Source organism: Elephantulus edwardii, unplaced genomic scaffold (genome assembly GCF_000299155.1).
Source record: "Elephantulus edwardii isolate Elephantulus edwardi_28Jun2011 unplaced genomic scaffold, EleEdw1.0 scaffold00263, whole genome shotgun sequence".
Taxonomy (NCBI): Eukaryota; Metazoa; Chordata; class Mammalia; order Macroscelidea; family Macroscelididae; genus Elephantulus; species Elephantulus edwardii.
In genome coordinates this window covers 2,734,301-2,747,321 of record NW_006400013.1, presented here as the reverse complement: position 1 = coordinate 2,747,321, position 13,021 = coordinate 2,734,301, and the positions used below count along the sequence as shown (strand labels likewise).

The following is a 13,021-nucleotide window of genomic DNA, read 5'->3' as shown; positions in this document are numbered from 1 at the left end:
GAACTGCACACCTCTGGGATTTCAGTGCAGCTTCTTGCCACTAGGCCACCAGAGCTCCCTTATTTATGTTACTCTTTATTTCAAATTTTAGACCCACACATACTTATTGCTGTGGATTCAATTCTGCCTCACAGCAACCCCAAAGTTGCAATCTTTACTGCAGCAGACAGTCTTATCTTTCTTCCAAGGAGTGGACTGAAATGGCTGATCGTTCATTTAGCAGGCAACAGTATGTTAAATACTGCCCACTAGGGCTTCTTACCTGTCCCTAGGTAATGCATTAAAAAGCACTACTGTTGTTGTTAGGTGCTATCGAGTGGAGACTTGCTGTGACCCTATGAATACAAGATCTTAACCCTGTTCTATCCTGCACCATCCTCATACTTACTGACACACAAGAGCCCACTGCACCAGTCACTGTGTCAATCCACCTGGTTGAGGGTCTTTCTCTCCTTTGCTGACCCTCCACCCTCCCCAGCATTATGTCCCTCTCCAAGGAACAGCCCGTCTAAGCAACATGCTCAAAGTATGTGAGGCAAAGCCTTATCATTCTTGACTGCAAAGAGCACTCCGGCTACACCCTCTCCAAGATATATGTTTGTTCTCTTGGCCATCCATGGGATGTTCAGTGCTCTTCTCCAACACCACAGTTCAAGGCATCAACTCTTGTTTTGTCTTCCCTAACTACTGTCCAGCTCTCAGATGCATAACAAAGTGATTAGAAAGACTACTGCCTGAATCAGATCCACCTTAGTCCTCAAACTGACATCATTATTCCTCAACAATTTGGAGAGGTCCCTAACTGCAGATTTTCCCCAATGCAATGCATCATCTTATTTTCTGGCTGCTGGTACTAAGGGTGTTAATTGTGGTTCCAAGTAAGATGAAGTTGTTGACAATCTCAATCTCTTTTCCTTCCATCATAATGTTGCGTATTGGTACAGCACTATTAGCAGGATGAAATGGTTTTAATATATTGATAACCATATTTCAATATAATTGTTTTCTAATGTATTTTACTTATTTTAAAAGCATAGAAGAGAGGAGGAACAGCGCAGGAGAGGAAGACCCTGGGTGAAATGGATTGACACAGTAACTGGGGCAATGGAATTAGGTGTGTCAGGGTCAGTGTGACTGGCTCAGGACAGGACAGGCTTCTGAGCTGTTGTACATAGGGTCGCTATGAGTCGCATATACCCACCATTTAAAAAATATAACTCTGAAATGGGTCTACATACACTACCACTGGACTGCCGAGAATTCCTAACAACAACAACAAAGTGAAGAACCTCTGCGCTGGAAAATAGAAGGACTAATGAAAATAGAAAACAAGGAGTTAGGGAAAATTAGTCTGAAGCTGACCACTGAGCTGAATAAGAAAAGCCATGAGAAAGAACATTTGAGACCTCAAACTGAGAGATATGATATAAACTGGCCAACATTTGGATACAGTCTACTGAATTCATTGACATCATCTCCCTATTAAATTTTCTGGGTCTCAAACTAGCATAAATTAGAAGGGCCCAGAAAACTATCAAAGGATCAGAGTGTTAATGGGTGTATTATTTTCTAAACTGAAAATGCAAACTCAGTTAAAAATCTACTTGGTGAGCGGAATGAAGTATCAATTGTCCATTTGACTAAGCAAAAGACTAAGCCAGAAAAAGCTGAGCAACAGGCTCTTCCTGGAGCTGAGATACATACCTATAGCCACCTGCTTTAGTAACTATCAACTACACAGGAATTATTTATGCCAAAAGCTACCTAAAAGCACTGAGAAGCTTTGAGGACTAAGGGCAGAAATTACAGTGTTCTTTTTCCTCCCTCTTCTCTTACCATAACCAATGACAAACTGCATTATCAGAGTAGCCTTAACACCTGAGCAGACAAAAGGACAGCAACACCCTAGAGAAACCAAAAGTGTAATTTCTGTTGCTTATCTCGTGTGTGTGTGTGTGTGTGTGTGTGTGTGTGTGTGTGTGTGTACACACCATCAAATTGGATCTGACTGGTAGAGGAAGAGATTGTCCCTCCTTATCCAGCAGAGTATCTGGTGGAATCGAACTGCTCACCTCTTCTTGCCACTAGGCCACCAGAGCTCACTTGTTGCTTATCTCTTAAGGCCCAAACTTTAATTTTAAATAAAATTAGGTTGTTGTTGTTGTTGTTATTGTTATTGTTGTGTACCACTGAGTCAGAACCAACCCACAGCTGACCGTCCAGAAAGTTTTCAGAGACAGTAAATCACAGTGGAGGAGACTTTCCCATTTCTCTCACAGAGTGGCTGAAGGATTTGAACCATTTACTTTTGTTTTGGCAGCACCATTCCTCACCACTAAGCCATGAGTGCTCCCAGATTTGCTTAGCTCTTAAACCTCAAACTCTAATTTTAAATAAAGTTAGGTTCTTGTTGTTGTTGTATATCTTCTTGTTGTTGTTGACTCTCTGGTGTGTTTTCAGAGGCAGTTAATAGCCTTTGGGATAACAGTGCAGTCTCTTACCATTAGGCCACCAGAGTTCTTGTTGTTGTTGTTGTTATGTGCCATCGAGGTGATTGCAACTCATAGCGACCCTATGTACAACAGCCCTGAAACTTGCTCTATCCCTACTAGTCATCTTAAAAGTCTTCACTCATTTTGATTTCTACCATAGAACTTTGTGACTACTTTTAATAACCTTAAAAACTGGGTTAACTAATAGCACATTTCTACTGTAAGGAAAATATATATTTCTACAAGTAAAATTTTTGCAATCAGAGTTGAGCATTAAAATGAATCTGTGGGCATAATAAAAGTCCTTGACTTTTTCCAAGGACATTTTCATTAGACCTGTGAAACTTCAACTTTTAATCTTTTGACCAGATATTAGCTCCAAAAATAATTGAGGCAGAATGCGAATAGGGAATATCACACACTTAATAGGAAGCTAATCCCATGTGATTAATTGCCTCTGAAAACCCACTGGAAGGTCAACTATGATGATCAAGTTCCAACTTGATGGTCTACAACAACGGGACGCTTACTTGGAACTCTGATGGGCTACTATATAAGGAGTAGTGCTACCAGCCCAAAGACTGGCAGTTCAAACCCACCAGCTCCTGTGAGCGAGAAAGATGGGCAATCTCTTCCCATGAAATTTATGGCCTCTGAAACCCACTGGAGGGTCAGCTAGGAGTCAGTTGCTACTCGACACCACATAACAGCAGCAGCAACAACAATGGAAAGTTCACCCATGACTAAGAGCCAATCTTTTGAACAGAACAAGTAGATATAGCATAGTATCACTGGGAAGAAGTAGAACCAGAACGATCTTAGAGAGAGGATGGTGAGACTTTATCTCACATACTTTGCATGTTAACAGGAGGGACCAGCCCCTGGAAAAGGATACCATGCTTGGTAAAATACAGAGTCAGTGAAAAAGGCAAAGACCTTCAAAGAGGAGAAGGACTGATACAGTAGCTGCCACATGGGCTCAAACATTTCAGTGCTTTAAAGGATGGTGTGAGATCAAACAGTGTTTTGTTCTGTTGTACACTAAGCTGTTATGAACCAGAAATTACTTGATGGCATCTAACAATGGCATTTACTAACAGTAATAACTAAATAAAGGGACTAAGCAGGATACCTTGGTTTAAAAATATATTTACATAGATTCACTTTTCAAAGTTAAGACCAAAGAATGGCTAATGTTAAGAAACTTACTTATGCACTGTATTGCACCTTTGAGAAGAGCTACTATACATTTTTTTTTCTTTTTTTAATTTTTATTGTATTATTTTTACGTGTACCGTCAAATCAGATCTGACTGGTACAGGAGGAGATTGCCCCCTCCTTCTCCACCAGAGCATCTGGTGGATTTGAACCACATACCTCTGGGATTGCAGTGCACCGTCTTGCCACTAGGCCACCAGAGCTCCCTGCTACTACACATTTTGTAGAACATAAGTACAATGTTGTTGTTACCTGCCATCAGGGACCCTATGTACAACTGCCCTGAAACCTGCTCTATCCTGTGCCAACCTTACTGTCACTGACACACCTACCCTCATTACCCCAGTCACTGAATCAATCCATCTCACTGAGGATCTTCCTCTCTTGCTCTGTCACTCTGAGTCTTTGTCTGACATACTTTGGACATGTTACAAGGAGGACCAGTCCTTGGAGAGGAACATCATGCTTGGAAGGCTGTAAGGACAGCACATAATTACAGTATTAGCCAGTTAAACTATCAACCTCCTTATAAATTTTAATTAAAGCTACCAAATTCTAAGCATACCTAAAGAAGTTATTCTCCCATGAGAATAAACCAGTCTCAGAAAGAACTGAACTGTTCCCCTTCAGGACACATGCTACACTAATCCAAATTCAAGGGCAGATTCTAAACAACCATGTCCTTTTCCAGTTGCAATGCTAATACATATTTTAAAAACTTTTATTGTCTATAATCATTGTCAACTAGGAGCCAAATACTAGCCAACATATTTGAATACCATTAAAAAGCATTCTGCTCACTTGTCTTAAAACACCAGTGGGAATACGTAAATAATTATAAAAGACTAATTATTCAGTATATGACTTTTCAGGTCCCTTGCTATTCTTTCTTTTTCCAATTTCATTTCTTCTGGCAATTTTCCTAATCACCAGGATTTCAATTCAAGGATAAGTATAATGGGAAAAAATCCCAACTGGTTTGCTATAGTACCAAAAGAAATTACCAGAGCTGGCCAAAATCTGACACTACTGCTTTCTTTCTTTGTTTTAGCATGAAAAAAAGTCTCCACAGTTCTTTCTTTTAAATTTAGAAAGCAAACCTGACTGTAAACAGGTATCGTTCTATACAGAGATGGGCATACAAGAACTACTGGCAAAGCAAATAAAGGAATTTCATTTGCTTTAATTTTACCCCTAGGTTTAACAGTATGTGAAGATCAGTGTGGTAAAATGAGGTATAAAACTATACATGCCACTGCAACCTGTTTAACATGGTAACTGTAAGCATTATGAGAGCCAAAAGAATGGTTCTAATCAAGTATCTTTTATTAAGGGGAAAGATAAGCCTATTTCATTACTAAGAAAGTTTAAAGAGATACATACCTGAATTCACTTATTAAAGATTCATAAATGAAAGTTTTAGGTCTTTATTTATAGGCCCACAAAGTGAGAGGTTAAAAGACAATAATGCCTTATTTATTTTAAGAATTAGATATTCCACAAGCTGGTTTTCAAGTCTTAGAACAAAAGTAGTGATTTAAGATTTGCTTTAATAATTCTTTTAACTTCAGTCTCTCCCACTCAAATAACTGGTTTATAGAGTATAAGATGCATATCTTATGACTACATGTGCTATTCTTTTGATAGAAATCAAATTACATTTGTATTTTGTATTAACAAAGCCTCTTGGGCCATAAAAGAGAGCGGATGGGATCATTAACAGCAACAGCTGTTGTATCAATGTTAGAAAACTACATTCACACCACAAAGAAGTTTTACAATTTCCATGTTTCACTGTCAAAATTTTCCAATGCCTCTTCCTTTGCCTTCAACAGGCAATAAAATACAAAGCTTAACTTAAATCAGTCAGATGCTATAAAAGTCATTAAAGGAATGTTTTGAGAGTTTTTAGTTAATCAATCTTGTTGTTCTGTGCCACTGAGTTATGTGATCTTATGTACAATAACTTTAAAGTCTGCCCTATCTCACTGCCCAGTCTCATATCTCAGATACACCTACTCCCATTACCCGAGTTTCTGTATCAATCCATTTCATCTGGGGTTTTCCTCTCCTGCACTGTCCCTCTATCTTTCCAAGCATGATGTTCTTCTCCAAGGACTAGTCCTACTCTTATTTAATTCTGAAAACTACACTAACATTTTTCAGGTTAACTAGTTAAACTTTTTCTTATCCATTATTCAATATTGTGGTTCTTTTGTTTTAGAGTTTACAAAATGTTCATCAGTAGGTACAGCTCAAGCCCTCAAAAAAAAAAAAGTAAAGGCATTTTCCTAAATGTTTTATAGCTTTCCAATCTAATAATAATAATGGTGGCTATAAATACTATTATTCATATTTTATAGGAGAACAAACAGTATAATTAAGTACCTTGCCCAAACTTAAACTAGCAAGAAGATCCAGTACTTATATTAATCTAGGCAAGTAAACTTCAAAGCTTACATTCTGACTTTATTTTTCAAGGTTAACTCTTATATACAAAGCACTACAAATCCCTATTTTATATGGCTCAAAAGGAAAGCATTCATTAGGATGTAATTTGTATTTAAAGTCTGTTTAACAAGGTATATATAGCTTAATTGATGAGGAATCTTGAACTCTTGACTTACTGAAGATTCACATCAAGTCCAGCAGCTCAAAAAATGGTGTAGAGGCGGCATTTTTTGTTTCCTTAGCAACTCAACCTTTCTTGAACCAAATCTAAACAAAATTATCTAGGGATATTGTTGCTGATGTTAGATGGATCTTGGCTGAAAGCAGAGAATACCAGAAGAATGTCTATCTGTGTTTCACTGATTATGCAAAGGCATTTGACTGTGTGGATCATAACAAACTGTGGCTGACTCTGAGAAGAATGGGAATCCCAGAACATTTAATTGTGCTAATGCGAAACCTGTACTTGGATCAAGAGGCAGTAGTCAGAACAGAGCAGGGTAACACTGCATGGTTCAAAATTGGGAAGGGTGTATGCCAGGGATGCATCCTGTCTCCATACCTTTTCAACATGTATGCAGAGCAGATTATCCGAGAAGCTGGGCTCTATGAGGAGAATTGTGGCATCAGGATTGGTGGAAGATCTATTAACAATCTGCGTTATGCAGATGACACAACCCTGCTTGCTGAAACTGAGGAGGACCTCATGCACTTGCTGCGAAGGGTCAAGGACTGCAGCCTTCAGTATGGACTAAGGCTCAATGTCAAGAAGACAAAGATTCTCGCCACTGGACCAATTAGCAGCGTCAGGATGGATGATGAAGAGATTGAGAGTGTTCACAGCTTCAGTTTGCTCGGCTCCACAGTCAACACTCTTGGTACCAGCAGTCAGGAAATCAAAAAGCGTATCGCAATGGGAAAGTCTGCTGTTAGGGACCTCTCAAAGGTACTCAGGAGCAACAGTGTCTCTCTGGAGACTAAGGTGCGCCTGATACAGGCCATGGTCTTTGCAATCGCTTGTTATGCATCAGAGAGTTGGACAATGACTAGGGAGGACAGAAGGAAAGTGGATGCTTTTGAGCTGTGGTGCTGGAGAAGGGTACTGAATGTACCATGGACTGCCAGGAAAACAAACAGATTCATCTTGGAGAGGATTAAACCAAGCTACTCCTTGGAGGCAAGGATTCTGGGGCTTCGTCTGACATACTTTGGACATGTTGCCAGGAGGGACGGGTCCTTGGAGAGGGACATCATGCTTGGGAGGGTGGAGGGACAGCACAGGAGGGGAAGACCCTCTATGAGATGGATTGATTCAGTGACTGGGGTAATCGGGATGGGTGTGTCAGAGGCAGTGCGGTTGGTGCAGAATAGAGCAGGGTTTAGGGCTGTTGTGCATAGGGTCGCTATGAGTCGGAAACGACTCAACGGCACATAACAACAACAACAACAAATTAAAATCATTCTGATCCCCACTGATGATCAATGAATATCTTTGCGACTTGAGATCACTGAGTTGTCAGGTCCATTACAGAGGTAATGATACCTTTGGTAAAAAATGGCTCTGAACCAATTTATTCTGGTTCAACTCCTGTTGGTAATTTGCATTTCCACTTCAGATATACAGAATTCTATATTTTAACATGATCCCCAGGTGATTTTTCTCTATAAGAAATCTTTTTAAAGTGTAGATTCTGATTCAATATACAGGTATACAAAGCATAATGTGCACCATAAGTCCTATGAAATAGGGAATTAGATGGTTGGGGCATTGTGCAGACCACCACATTAAAACCTTACATGGTAAGGACAAATAGTGTATAAGACCATTACTGCAGAATGAGTATGAGGATCTGGGGAGTGGGGAAGGTAGAAGCTGAGGGGTGAGGATAGAGGAGGTTAATTAAAGGGTTGCACAATTTGATGGATGGGTAGGGGTGAAGGAAATGGGAAAGATCTGGTGTGAAAAACAATGTACACAAACTTTGTAAATAAACCCATATAAAATAAAATTTAAAAAAATACAAAAAATCAAATGTTACAGGAACCTGCTTATGGTTGTTCTTAACTGAGCTGGAGCTGCTAGCAGAGGCAGCAAGTAGCAGTGGTGTTGGGATGGGAGAGGGTGAGTCGGGAGGGATCATGGTGTACTTAGCCCTGTTCACCTGCCTATACCCTGGACAAATAGAGAGCTGTGACCACAGCCATGTCTTCTGTCTCTCACACTTGTATCCCACTCATGGTTCATCTACAAGAGTCTGGTTTAGGTTTCTTAAAGTCATTAGGGAGAAATAATAAACAAAGGAGAGCTGCTTTCCCTTTAAACAAATAAAAATTCCAAAACTTTATGGAACTGAGGACACAGATAGTGGACAATGCTTGGAAGGATTTTTTACAAGCTACAGATTCCTGTATCTGAGATAGAAATGTAAATTTTCAGCAGGAAGTTGAACCAGAATGACCTGTTGGAAATTTTACTACAGAATCTGGTGAGATTAATCTAACCTTCTTGAATTTCTTTAAAGAATTCTAAAAAAAGAATTATTTTCAAGGTTCCTTTGGGAGAAAAAAAAAATTAGCATTTGCCTGTGTAGCCAACTACTTTCAGTGCCAAGATTTCTGATTCTCGGATATTCATTCTGAATATCTGCCATGTGGGCAGTTATCAACAGCAGCTTTTCTCCATGCCTTATGCAGAATTAACAAAGACACAGCCTAAGGATATGCTTTAAATAGGATACAGAAAGCTAACACCTGAAATCTAAATTAGTAGCAATGGTTACATTATTTCTCTGAGTAACAGACTTCATCAAACAGTTTGAATGTTATTAGCATTAGCAAGCATTTTATGAGCTCGGATTACAGGCATTCCTGAACACAGTACAGGGGAAATCATGACTGTCATCTTCGTTCTTGAGGTATTTCCAAGAAACAATCTTTTCTTATATGAAATGAGCATAAATGAGAATCTCTTAGGAAATGATTACATTTTGGACACAAACTGCATAGAAAATGTAAAGCTGTTTTATTTAATCATTCACAATTCAGTAGCTAATATAAAGAGAAATATTATCCACAGCAGAAGGAGGAATAAATCCACAGACCCAGCACTGAAAAAGTTTCCAATCTGCCAGAACTATGTGAAGTGAAATGAGTTAATATACTCACAGAACAGTCCTAAATGTTTCCACTAGTTTCATAATGATTTTCACATACAAATACGATTCCTTGCAATCTCTACCTTTTCTAAGAAATGTGAATATTACCAGGGGAAATACCACTTCCTCTTCCCACTCAAGATTAATTTGCTCCCTCTGAGGAACTCTGGCACTTAGTGAAACATCTCTTTAAGAAGGACAACGCCTTGAGGCCCATGAAGTGTCCTATCTTGGCAGGGCCTCCTCCCAGTCAGAGAATGCCAGGTTTTCTTAGAGATCAGAGACAAGTCAAAAGAACTCTGATAAACTAGCATCCAGCAGGGGCCTCTGGTAATTATTGGTAGGTGCTAGATTAATGAAAGGATCTGCAGATGAGGTCCCTAACCCAAGCCACTCCAGACATCCTAGGGGGGTGGAGGGAAGTCTGCATTCTATTATTTTGCTTTATTAGTCAGTTTGGGTAGGAAAGGACTTGCAAAACAGCGCATGAATTTGTGAGGTCACCACACAGCTGGGCCTGGACAGTTGGCCGCTGTCAGGGGCCTCGGGGAGACTCCACCACACCCCTCGTTCCGCCCAGGGGCCGGGAAGCCAGGCTCTGTGGGTCTGACGGCTACTCAGGTCCCCTGACCTGGATTGCTGTCACCCACGCGAGGTCTCAACGGGCCCACTCTGCCCATCCTCCCCGACCCTCACCTACCTTCTCTTCCCTTTTGGGGTGCCCGCCCGCCCCAGAGGGTGCGAACTCACGGCTGCCGCGGCGCCGGTGAAAATGTCCTCTCCCTCAGTGTCGCTGTCCCCGGCCTCGGGCTCAGACCCTCCAGCCGCCCCCTCGGACTCGGGCTCCAGACAGGGAAAAGGCGGAGGGAGTCTCTCCGAAGCACTACAGCCGCCGCCGCCAGACGCCATCTTCCTGTACCCGCGGCGGAAGCCGCAACAACAACTTTATAGAGAGCGAGCCCCGCGAGCACAGCGCCCGGGCCGAGGGAGGCGTGGGCGCGCGGCCGTCGACCCGCGGACTCCGTGCCCGGCTTCGGCGAGGGGGCGGCGCCGAGCTTGTGGCATTCGTACAGGGCCCGTGGCCGGAATGCCGAGGGCTTCCCGAGAGGGCACAAAAGGGGGAGCCGCGGGCTGCTCGGGTGCCTACGGCCCTTTGTGTCCGGAAAGTGGGCAGATTTCCTTTGAATAAAGTGGGCAGATTTCCTTTGAATAAAGGAGTTTGTTAGCTTAGAAAGTTTGCAAAGCTCGACGGGCCACCTACTGAACACGGTGCCTTCAGACAGAGTCGCTAAACCCGATTGAGGTCTCCAGACAGACTCCAGAACGTCTTGCCGTTTTGTCCTTCGACAACGTTCACTTAACGCCCTCAAGAAATGTATAGTAGGCATCTACTGTATGCCCGGCACCCTGCTATGAATTTGAGATATGGGAATAAGTTTCTTGCCCATTAATGGAGCCCTGCAGGCCCAGATGATAACAAAAAGGTTGCATTGGAACCCACAGGCTTGCTTTCCAGAAGAAAGTTGAGGCAGTTTGTCTCTATAAACAGTTTCAAGCTTGGAAACTCAATAGGCAGTTCTTCATGCCCTGCAGGGTCACTATGAGTCAGAATCTACTTATGGCGGTGTGTCTCATTGCCTATTTAAGCATTCCCAGTTTAATAAGGGAAGGCAGGAATGTAAACTAACATCTTAACGTGTTCAATGTACTTTGGGAGTACAGTGAAAGATCATCCATTCTACATGGAGAAGTTGGTACACTTCACAGAAGATGTGCCACTGTCCTAACTTGTTGTTGTTATGTGCCCTCCAGTCATTTGCGACTCATAGCGACCCTGTGTACAAACAGCCCTAAACCCTGCTCTATCCTGTGCCAGTCGCATTGCCTCTGACACACCCATTACGATTACCCCAGTCACAGAATCAATCCACCTCATAGAAGGTCTTCCCCTCCTGCGCTGTCCTCCACCCTACCAAGCATGATGTCCCTCTCTCCAAGGACCTGTCTCTCCTTACAACATGTCCAAAGTATGTCAGACGAAGCCCCAGAATCCTTGCCTCCAAGGAGTAGCCTGGTTTAACCCTCTCCAGGATGAATCTGTTTGTTTTCTTGGCAGTCCAGGGTACATTCAATACTCTTCTCCAGCACCACAGCTGAAAGGCATCAATCTCCTTCTGTCCTCCCTAGTCATTGTCCAACTCTCTGATTCAACATAACAAGTGATAACAAAGACCATGGCCTGTATCAGGGGCACCTTAGACTCCAGAGAGACACTGTTGCTCTTGAGTACTTTAGAGAGGTCCCTAACAGCCGACTTTCCCATCGCAATACGTTTTTTGATTTCCTGGCTGCTGGTGCCAAGAGTGTTGACTGTGGAGCCGACGTTAATATTCTGTTGTTGTTGAGTAAGTGAAATGGATGGCAGTTCTAACATGCCTCTGAGTCAATTACAACTCACAGCAACCCTATGAACAACTGATTTGAAGCCTGCCTTATCTTGCACCATCTTTAGTGTATCTTGTCTTGCTTAAGCCCATTGTGGTAGCCACTCTATGTCAATTCATCTTGTTGAGGGTCTTCCTCTCTTTTGTTGACCCTCTGCTGTTTCCAGAATGATGTCTCTCTTTGCAAGGACTGGTTGTTGTTATGTGCTGTTGCACATAAAATATGAAAATATGACCAAAGATGAGACATATGAGACAAAGATGCACCAAGCTTGCCTCTAAGGAGCATTCTGGTTGCATTTCCTTTAAGATTGATTTGTTCTCTTAGCCCATGGTACAGTCCATTTACTTCTCCAGCACCACAATTCAAAGGCATCAATGATTCTTTGGTCTTCCTTATTCATTATCCGACAGCCAGCTATATAGGAAACAAGTGAAAATACCATGATTTGAATCAGGTGCACCTTAGTCTTTAAAGACATCCCTGTCCTTCAGCACTTTGTAGAAGTCCTTGACAGCAGATTTTCCCAGTGCAACATATCTTTTGATTTCTTGATGGCTGCTACCATTGGTGTTAATTGTGGATCTAAATAAAATTAAACTGTTGACCACTTCAGTCTTTTCTCCATCTATCATGATATTGCCTTTTTGTCTGTGGGTGAGGATTTATGTTTTCTTAATGTTGAGCTGTAATCCATATTGAAGGCCATGGTCTTTGATCTTCTATAGCACGTACTTCAAGTTTTCTTCACTTTAAGCAAGCCAACTCAGGACAGAGAAGGGTTCAGAGCTACTGTCATAACAGCACATAACAACAACAACATACTATATTGCTGCTGGTGGTTTTTAAAAAATTTTTATTTATTTAAGCCTCTTGTTTAGTGTCAACAAAACCTCAGGGTGGGCCTTTGTATTTAAAGTTGGTTGTTATTATATTTTGGAGGAACATTCTTCTAAATGGTACAGAACTCTTGTCAATATGCAGTAACTGAGGTAACCTGGGGTTGCTGTGATGCTGAGCCTTGTGCCATTGGGGTGTCAAATGCCCTAACGGTTACCTATGGTGGACAGTGTTTGGTGGAGCTTCCAGTTTAAGACAGGTTTGGAAGCAGGAGTGGCATCCACTTCCTAGAAAACAACATGCCTGTGGAAACTCTATGAACTTTGATAAATGTCAATAGTTATAGAAAGGCTTCAGGCTTTATTCATAGGGTCTATGAGTCGTGCTCAACTTGATGGCAATCAAAAACAACAACAACAA

General features: G+C 41.6%; 1 protein-coding gene across 2 annotated transcripts in view; it reads right to left on the bottom strand.

Annotated features, from left to right (window-relative positions):
• Positions 1-10,233, bottom strand: part of SNX1 (sorting nexin 1) — a 52,822-nt gene extending 42,589 nt beyond the window's left edge. The window contains exon 1 of one of the 2 annotated variants that reach the window (XM_006899616.1): positions 10,067-10,233. In XM_006899616.1, the coding sequence (XP_006899678.1) occupies positions 10,067-10,225 (159 nt within the window). In that variant the 5' untranslated portion in view covers positions 10,226-10,233. The remainder of the gene's footprint in view (positions 1-10,066) is intronic. The other variant, XM_006899617.1, reaches the window with a different exon arrangement.
• Between the last annotated feature and the right edge of the window lie 2,788 nt (positions 10,234-13,021).